General features: G+C 44.0%; 1 protein-coding gene across 1 annotated transcript in view; it reads left to right on the top strand.

Moving 5' to 3' along the window:
• The first annotated feature begins 4,148 nt into the window (after positions 1-4,148).
• Positions 4,149-9,454, top strand: part of ARID3B (AT rich interactive domain 3B (BRIGHT-like)) — a 57,302-nt gene continuing 51,996 nt past the window's right edge. The window contains exon 1 of the mRNA XM_006888300.1: positions 4,149-4,767. Within this exon, the coding sequence (XP_006888362.1) occupies positions 4,219-4,767 (549 nt within the window). The 5' untranslated portion in view covers positions 4,149-4,218. The remainder of the gene's footprint in view (positions 4,768-9,454) is intronic.

The raw sequence follows: 9,454 nt of genomic DNA, 5'->3' as shown, positions 1-9,454 counted from the left end.
GTTTTGGCTGTGGTCTTGAGAGCCTGAAGGGAGAATTGCTGAAGTTAAGGCCCCCGATATTGAAAGGTTGTCCATTATGACTCTGAAATTATCAAGGAAGATGGTCAGAGGAGAAAAGTTACCGCAGCTGCTTGGATGAACTCTAATGATCTTTACAGAGATGCACAAACGGGTACGTTCTACAAAAGCAGATTTTATGATAAGTGTGACAGAATTTGGAACACAGCCTTCACTTTGTAATTTGGGAAGAAAGTTAATACAGGTTACCTCTGATTTACAACATACTCATTGCAGTTAGGTAGAATGGCATGTAACATTCAGGTTTTGATTGTTTAATAAAACTTTACCCTCAGTAAAGAAGCTCTTGTAACATAGTAACTTGTCAGGGTGCTAATAAAAAAAATCGGAGGTTGGGATTAACTAGCCGCTAAGTGGCAGAAAAGATGGTCAGTCTGCTATGAAAATTTTCAGCCTCGGCAGTGGGTTTATCGTTAGTAAGATATACTACATACAATGTTATAGCGTGTTCTCCCTCTCAGATGTTTCTTCACTAACAACAATCGAATTTATCAAAGCACTGGCAAGGATAATGAAAACTTTAACAAAAAGAGGTACTCTACTTACGTGAGAACCAATTTAGGACGGAATCATCATGAGAGAAACCGGCTGTAGGTGGGGAGCTACCTATACACCTGAGGGGATTCGAAGAGGATATAGCATCCTCAGGGGTCATACATATAACAAAAAGTTAAATTCGGAGAAAAAGATCGAGAAATGGAAATCCCAGACATCTGATGGCGGGGAGGAGGGGGAGGGAGGGTGTGGTCCAAGAGACTGAGCAGTGAAAAGCTCCAGACACCGCTCTGTCTTACTTACCCGGGCTATTACAAAGACACAACTAGCACAAAATCGCCCGAAGGTAGCGGCCAACCCCTCTTTTCAACTCCCCGCGGAAGTATTCATACAGGAAATCCTCAAGGTCTGCGTTCATCCATTGGCCGAAGTGTCCGCTCACAGCAAGCAACTTCCGCCCGAGACTGAGTTGGGAGGGGCTGTCCCTAGGAGTCACTTCCGCCATGCCCCGCCCCTCCCTCTCTTTGGAGCCGCTTCCGGCCGCAGGCCCCGCCTCCAAAGAGTGTGGCTCCGCCCCCGCCCCGCCTCAGGTTGGCCGGCCCATCCCCACACCGCCGCTTCCGGTACGGGCCCCGCCCCGACTGTGGCCCCAGGCTGCAGAGGAGGGTGAGTCGCAGCTGCTGCTCGCGGCTGAGCGGCTGCTTGGTTTCCAGAGACATTCCGAGCGCCCTGCACAGGTAAGCTGCGCAGATTCTGGAGTCCGCAGACGCAATGGGAGTAAGGGCTGTGGCAGGTGGAGAGGACGGAGACTTGGGAAGGGAGGCAGGTGTGGAGGGAGAAAGGGGCCGCAGAGGAAAAGTGTGAGCTGGGAGGAGCCCCGTGAGGCTTGTGTCCATTAGGGTGTTTTCACATAAAGGAAGGAAAAGGATAAGGGGGCCCGGGAGCTGAGGGAGCAAAGATAGGTGTAGATAGGGCGACTGGAGAAGAGGCCAGCGGCTTGCAGGGCTTAGCTAAGGTAAAAGTGATGGAGCTGAATTTGAGGTATATAAGGGATGAGATGAGGGAGACTGGGTTCTCCAGAGAAGTGGGTACGGGGTCTTGAAGAAGGCCAGGGCCAGAGAGATCGGGCAGCAAAGGTCGAAGGAGTGATCGACAAGGCCGGGTATAAAGCTGCAGTCCGTTGGTCCGAGCTTGGTGGTCTGGAACTTTAGGGGAAATGGGGAGAAGGAGACAGTGAAATGTTATAGAGATTTCTGAGATATAAGTTCTCTAAGTGTAGACGAGTGAAGGTATTTGGATCAGCTAATAGCTGAGGAACTGGAGGAAGATGGGCTCATTGAAAGAGTGTATGCGTTTGTATAGAGTTGTAGAACTGAGTCGTCTCTATCTTAATAAAAGACTGCGAGACACCTCCCCCTCTGCTGTGGACGACATACAGAGAAGATGGTGCCACAGACAAGAAGTTGTTCAGTGATTGGAAGGGCTTGGTTGAAAAATTACTGTGCTGCTGACTGTATGCAATGGCCATAAAGGAACTTTACATAGCTAACCAATCATTCGTTTTACTCTTTGTGTCATTTTCGTTGTTCTGACTTGTTTCTAAACAAATGCTTTTGTCAATTGAATTTTAATGTAGATGGAAATCGTTTCATTGTTTGTTGTGCTATAAGAAGAGCTAAGGCACAGTAAAAGTTTCCTTTTAAAGTCACAAATACATCATTCTTTAAAGTGCTAGGAGAGGAAGTAAAGGCAAAGTAGAGGCAAATTGGGATCCTTCACAGGACACAAAAGACAAAAGCAGTGCTTTTATGATAAACAGAAAATGAGAATTCTTTATATCTACTCTTTTTCTCCAGAATTTATACCTGTTTTTCTCCAATCCATAAGACCAAAACTAAACCAAACCCACTCCCCATCCACTCAGTTCTGACTCATGACGATTCACCATCGATTTCTGAGGCTGTAAATTGTATAGGAGGAGAAAGCTTTATCTTTCTTCCTGGGATCTGCCGGGTGGGTTCGAACTGTCAACCTTTAAGGTAGCAGCCTGACACTTAACCTACTATGCCACAAGGGCTTCTCTAACCTATAAGAGATATTCATGAATCCAAACAGTTTTTATATCCTCATCAGTTTTTAAAGGTGTTAAAGACATTTAGGGGGCTTTGGTGTTTGGTTTTTTCCCTACCCTGTCCTAAATCTCTGGAAAAATGCAGATATCAAGTCCCAACCTGTGCATTGCAGCTTCTTATTTCATGTAATAACAAAATTGTACACTGTGCTCCAAGTCCTGTTCACTTAAAATTTGTCTGTGCATAGTAATAAGTTCATGCTAAGGAAACAACAACCGTGAGATTTGTTGGAGTTGGAGGCCTGGAGAGGAGGAAGGAGGGAGGCTCCAGGAGGGGAGGGTGTGAAAGGGGTGTGTGTTTAGAGACTGATTGGTAAGAATGCTGATAAACCTGCCCCCAGAATGCTTTTGGCATGAAAGCTCTTTGTTTTTGTGTTGGTCACAGAATATCACAGTAGAAGTGAATCAGAAAGAAAGGGGATGTGGAGATTTATTGGTTACCTATGAGAGGAAGAAGCATTAGCAATATTGATAACTGTTTCAGATTCATTAACTTTGAAATCTCCAGAGGAATTCCCCCCTGTTTGTTTTTGAGTGACGATTGCAATTTGAGACTCTTGCCTCCTTGTGTGTCTTTCTTTCATGTTGTTGGAATTAGATCCTTTTTGAGGCTGTAGTGCCCAGTTAGCAGGACTCGGTTCACTCACCCAACAGGCTTGCAGTTTGAACTAGGAAATTTGAAAAGTTTAAAACCAGAGCAGTTTGCTTTTTCCTGCTTTTCAGTGAGACTAGTCATTGTGTTTACCGACCAGCTGTGTCTGGTCTGGACAGTAATATCTTTCTGGGATGGGCCCAGGAACATAATTAGCACACTTTTTTTTTTTTTTAGGCACACTCTGCCTTCGTTTGTTACTGTGATTTTTATAATCACAATTCCTCTCTAATGCAAACTGAGTTGCCCTTTCAGTAATAAGTTGAGAATGTTAAGGGAGAGCGAGCAGAGCACAGATGTTAGTAGACGGAATATTTAATGCATTTACTTTTTCCCCCCCATTTACTTTTTAAACCTTCAGTGTTGTACCACTAGCAGCACAGCGGTTAAGTGCTCAGCTGCTGAAAAGTCAGCTGATAGAACTTATCAATTGTACTTTAGGAGAAAGGTATGGCTTTCTGCTTCTGTAAAGATTACAGCCTTGGAAGCCTCATGGGGCGATTCTACTTTGTCCTAAAGAGTTACTGTAAGTCAGACTAAACTGAGTGACATTGTGACTGAGCAACATCCTGTATTACTTTTCTTCAGTCCTAATCGTCTCCACTGCCTTTTCTCCCCACCTTCTCCTGATTGGTTTGGTGAGGTTTGCTTCCTGACTCGGTCATCTGAAAACACAAGTGTTGTGAGAATAAGCTAAGGTTTCAAAACCTGTGGCCCTTTACTGGCAAAAATAAATCCTTTTAATACCTGTTTTACAGTTTTTGTTTTTTCCTCTCTGGTGCTTTCTGTTGACCCAGTGTGCCTGCTGGGCTGTGCCCAGGTTCGTCACCATGCCTGTCACTGGGTGAAGCTGAAGGCAGCAATGGAGCCACTGCAGCAGAAGCAACAGCAACAACAGCAGCAAAAGCAACTGAACCTGGCTTCTTTGCAGATGGATGCGCGGGAGAAGCAGGGACAACAGATGAGAGATACCCAGTTCTTATATGCCCAGAAGTTGGTCACCCAGCCAACTCTCCTCTCTGCCACACCCGGAAGGCCTTCTGCCAGCCCTGCCTTGGGTTCTTTAGCCAGAGTCCCACCAGCCACTGCAGCTCCCCGAGTGTTTGAACGAGGCAGCATGAACTCAGAGCCTGAGGAGGAGGAGGGAGACTTAGAAGATGAGGACGGGGATGATGAAGATATAGAGATGGTTGAGCAAGAGGAACAGGCTGCATCAAAATATTTCCATGTGCAGAAGACAGCACACAAGGACCTGAGAGCAGCACCCATGTCCAGTCTCCTTCCAGGACCAGAGCTCCCATCCCATGGACCAAAAACTAAAGAAGACCATACCAAAGATACTTCCAAGGCCCCACCTGCAGGCTCCGTGCCTGGGCAGCCGAGCTGGAATCTGGATGAGCAACAGAAGCAGGTCAGTTTTTCTGGTGTGAGAGGTCGTTTGTTCTTCCTAAAGGCTGGCCAGCAGTGGGTACTGGACTGCCAGAGCAGTGAGTGTGCCCAGCTCTGCCTTCTCCCCCACAGCAGTGACCAACAGCTGTGACAGGAGTAGACAGTGACCCTTTTTTTCACTTTACCTTTATATTTTTGAGTAGAGCAGTGAAACGTATAAGTTACTTCTAGTAGAGATTATTCCAAGTTTTGTGTGAAAAGATGTCAGTATACTCTGAGGATTTTGTTTGCTTTTAATGGAAGAAAGAATGGAAGTTGCAGTAATGATATGGAGAGAAGACTGTAAAGATCACATTTATGACTTTACAGTCATAGAATTATATGAAGGAATATTGGCTAAGGCTTTTTTCCTTTTTTTTTTTTTTAAATTTCTGGCTAACCTAGTAATTTTTTGTGTTGTTGCTGTTGTGTACCATCAAGTCAGAATTGACCCATAGCTGACCCTCCAGCGGGTTTTCAAAGACAGTAAATTGCACAGGAAGAACTTGTCCCATCCTTCTCCCACAGAATAGCTGGTGGATTCAAACCAAGTGCCTTTGGGATTGCAGTGTAGCTTCTTTCCACTAGGCCACTGGAGTTCCCTGATTTGTTGTGCAGCCACTGAAATAACTGTGTTTTGTTTTTCCATCAGAGAACCAGTTAGACGTGATTTCAGTTCACTATTATATCACCCACTTTACAATAGACCACAAGCTATTTTTATTGAAGGCAGTCTTGAGTGATTTCCAAACATCACACACACACACACACACACACACACACACACACTGTAGAATCATAACTGACCTGTAGATGACCCTCTGGCAGGTTTCAGAAGCAGTTAATCACAGCGGAGGAGATTGCCCATCCTTCTCCTGTGGAGCAGCTGGTGGCCACAAACTGCATGCCTTTGGGATTGCAGTCATGAAGGGAGCTTTTTAAAAAAAATTTTATTTAGTCCTTGTTGAACATTTTTCCCCCCTTGAACCCCTTGTTCCAGATTGTTCTCATACATACAATGCATAATCATAGATTCCTTTTAGATAGTTCTTCCCTTACAATGCAGTGTTTATTATCTATTCATTCTTTCCTCATTTGCTTCACAACCCCCCCCCCCATGTCAGTCCTATTTTATAGCAGTGGTGTTATGCAGTATTTTCCTTTGTGACAGATATTTTACTTAGCTTAATGTCCTCAAGGCTCCCCCATAGTAAGGGAGCTTTTAAAAAAGACAGATTTCTAGGTCCTAATGAATTACTGCAAAGTGGAGCCTAGGGAATGTTATGTTCTCAACCAAGACTTTATAATTGTTGTTTGGTAGCCTTTGATACAGTTTTTCTTCACTCAAAAATGAGACTTATGGAAACTTGTCCCAAGGTTAAATGACCTCTTAATAATACCCAATAATAACAGGAGTGGCATCCACTTCCTAAACAACATGCCTCTGCAACCTCTATACACTTTGATAAATGTCAATAGTTATAGAAAGGCTTCTTCAGGCCTTTTGTCCATAGGGACACTACAAGTGTTCAACTCGAAGGCAATCAACAACTCTGTAAGCACACACTTCTTATAGCCCCATGCTACTGTTTAGACCTCAGTCATGAAAACTGAGAAGTCATATGTGAAAGGTCTTTAGCACTTTAGTTTTTTTTAAAAAAGAAAGTTTCTGAGCCAAGGAGCCCTGCACAGTTGACATATATGTACAGTTGAACCGTTGATCCAAATTTTATGATAGCTACAATTACAGTAGTTTCAAAAGCAGGCGAGGTGGGCTTTGAATGCTCCACTTGGAATCCCATTTTCTGCTTTTTGACCTTTTAGCAGTGCTCTTAACTGATGTGAGCCTGGATCTTCACCTGTAAAAGAAAAAACAATGGCGTGTGCCTCCCAGGAAAGTTGTATGGATTATCCGTGTGAGCACGTGTGAAAGTGTACATAAACAGGTGGCAGTGGTGTTGTGTGTCGTTACTGAGTGGATTCCAACTTCTGCTGCCCAGTGTAGCAAAGAACTGCCTCGTGGCGTTTCCTAGGCTGCAGTCCTGTGGTGCATTCTAACCATCAGCTCTCAGCAGCCCAGTGCTTAACTGCTGTACCACCATGCACTCAAGTGCCACCCTCTCCTGTGCCCATACAGACGTACCTCTGAAAAAAAAAGGAAGATGCTGGCACCCCCAAGGCTTTGCTCCAATCGCCCAGGGAAGTAATAGCAGAGCTAGGACAAAGATCAGAGAATCTCGCTTCCACGACAGCAGCACCCTGGCCACCGGCCCAGACCCACCTCTTGGCTGATTACTTGGGTTTAACAAAACATCTGTGAGTTGCCGGCAGCCCCCGCATTGCTGTGTGGTTGGCAGAGTTCCATGGCGGCCGCTGAGTCAGCTCTGAGCAGCATCCTGCCCTGACAGCGCTGGGAAAGTTCAGGTCGAAGGCGAGGCGGCTGGGCCGCCCCGCCTTGGCAGCCCGCCAGTCCCTGCGAGTGTGCGGTCGTTCCTAGAAAGTGCAGCTGCATGCGAGGAACAAGTGGAGCTCCAGAGCCTGTCTGTCTTCAGGAAGTGCAGCAGGTGTTGAGGTCAAGCCATTAGGGCGGTTAAAAAAGCGGCTCTTCAGCCCAGGCGTGTGCGCGCACACGTGTGCACCGTGGTGGAACCCCGGGTGCTGCCTTCTGGGGAGCCCCAAGGCTGCATGCCTTATGCACAGAGGGCTGGCGGCCTGCTTTGAAACCCTACTAGCTCATTTCACGTTTCTGAGATGAGCTCAGTTTTTATAGACTGTAAATGCCAGCATAGACGAGCCCTAATCCCTTCCCCAGCGCTTTACTTGCTGCTTGGATTTAGGGATTCAGAACTATGTTAGTAGATAATGTTGGAACATTCACTTAAAACCTGAGAAGTGCACCTCCTATTCCCATTTATAATTCCATTTCAAAATAATTTCTGTTGGTGCCCTCCTCCACTGTCTCAATACTGCTTTTATAAGGGAATAAATTTTTATTTTCATTTTAGTTGGGTTTGGGTTGGAATTTTCAAAAAAAATCATGAGAAGGTCTATACAAAGCCACAAAACCAGCACACTTTTTTGCTATTATTTTGTCATGTTGTGTTTTTTCTTAAGAACAGTAAATATCATTTTTTTAAATAATGAACTTCTTTGCATTTAGTTTTCCCCCATTCATTCATTGTTGCATATTTTCCTCCCTGCCCACCCCTCCCCAAGTTCATTTTTCTCTTTGAAAAGAAAAAAAAACATTCTCTCATTGTGATACAATCCCCTACCAAGTCCACAGTCCACTTTACTATGCATTTCTTTTTTTGGTATCTTCTCATGAAAATAATACCTAATCCTATATTCCTTTTAAGCAGTTCTCTCCATCATCTGTTTCAATGCAGGATACATTATGTATCCCCTCATTTCTTAGGTTTCCCTCAACCTGGATGTCAGACCTGCTTTACAACTATGGCTCTATGCAGTATTTGTCCTTTTGTTACTGAGATATTTCACTCAGCATAATTTCCTCCAGGGGCACCCATTTTGTATAATATTTTGTGAGTTCTTTGATTTTTAATAGAGCATAGTATTTCATTGTGTGAATAAACCACAGCTTCTCTATCCATTCGTTTGTTGATGGGCACTTGAGTTGTTTCCAACTCTTTGCTATTGTGAACAAAGCAGAAATAAACATGGGTCCCTTTGCACATCCAAAAAGTTTTCCATCAGAGTAAAAAGGGAAGCCACAAAGTGTGAAAACGTATTTGGCAATGACGTGACTGATAAGGGACTTATACCTAGAATTTATAGAATACTCAAGCGCCACAAGATAAACAACCCTACTGAAAAATGCGCAGAGGATATGAACAGACACTTCACCAAAGAAGACATTCAGATAGTAAACAAACACATGAACAAGTGTTCAAAATCACTAGCTCTAAGAGAGATGCAAATCAAAACAACTATAAAATATCATTTTACCTCAGTAAGAACAGCAAAATTCAACAGAGCAGCAAACAGCAAATGCTGATGAGGTTGTGGAGGAATTGAAACCCTTAATCACTGGTTTTGTAAATTATTGTGTTTTGGATTTATCTCTGGCTTAATTCATATAAGGTAACTGTAGTCTGCAGAGAGTTGTGCTGATAATGCAAAGGCTATTCCTCTCTAGGATTCAAATCCAATAGTGTTTCTACCAAAGGAAAGATGAGCAATCACTTCCCATACAATTTACAGCCTTAGAACCCCAGTGGAGGTTCAGCTATGGGTTAGTTCCACATGACAGCAACTAGAGTTGAAGTCAGAAAAATTACTGTTTTCTAGCTATCAATTTTCTCATAGCCTCTTTAACTTCCTTGTTATTCAGACTATAGATTCAAGAGTTCAACATGGGTATCAGTACTGTATAGATCATAGATGTCACTTTGACCTGATTAGCTGAATAGTTTGACTTTGGCATCACATAAATAAACATTACTGTCCTATAAAACCAAGTTTCAGCAGTGAGGTGGAAGTACAGGTGAAGAAGTCTTTGTTTCTCCCCTCATTTGAGCACATTGAGGACTGAGTGGAGAACATAGATGTAAGAGATGTTGTTGTTGTTGTTGTTGTTATGTGCCATCGAGTCGCTTGCGACTCATAGCGACCCTATGTACAACAGCCCTAAACTCCGCTCTGTCCTG

The sequence above is a fragment of the Elephantulus edwardii genome, unplaced genomic scaffold (genome assembly GCF_000299155.1).
Source record: "Elephantulus edwardii isolate Elephantulus edwardi_28Jun2011 unplaced genomic scaffold, EleEdw1.0 scaffold00066, whole genome shotgun sequence".
In the NCBI taxonomy this organism is placed as follows: domain Eukaryota; kingdom Metazoa; phylum Chordata; class Mammalia; order Macroscelidea; family Macroscelididae; genus Elephantulus; species Elephantulus edwardii.
This window is presented reverse-complemented; position numbering and strand designations above follow the sequence as displayed.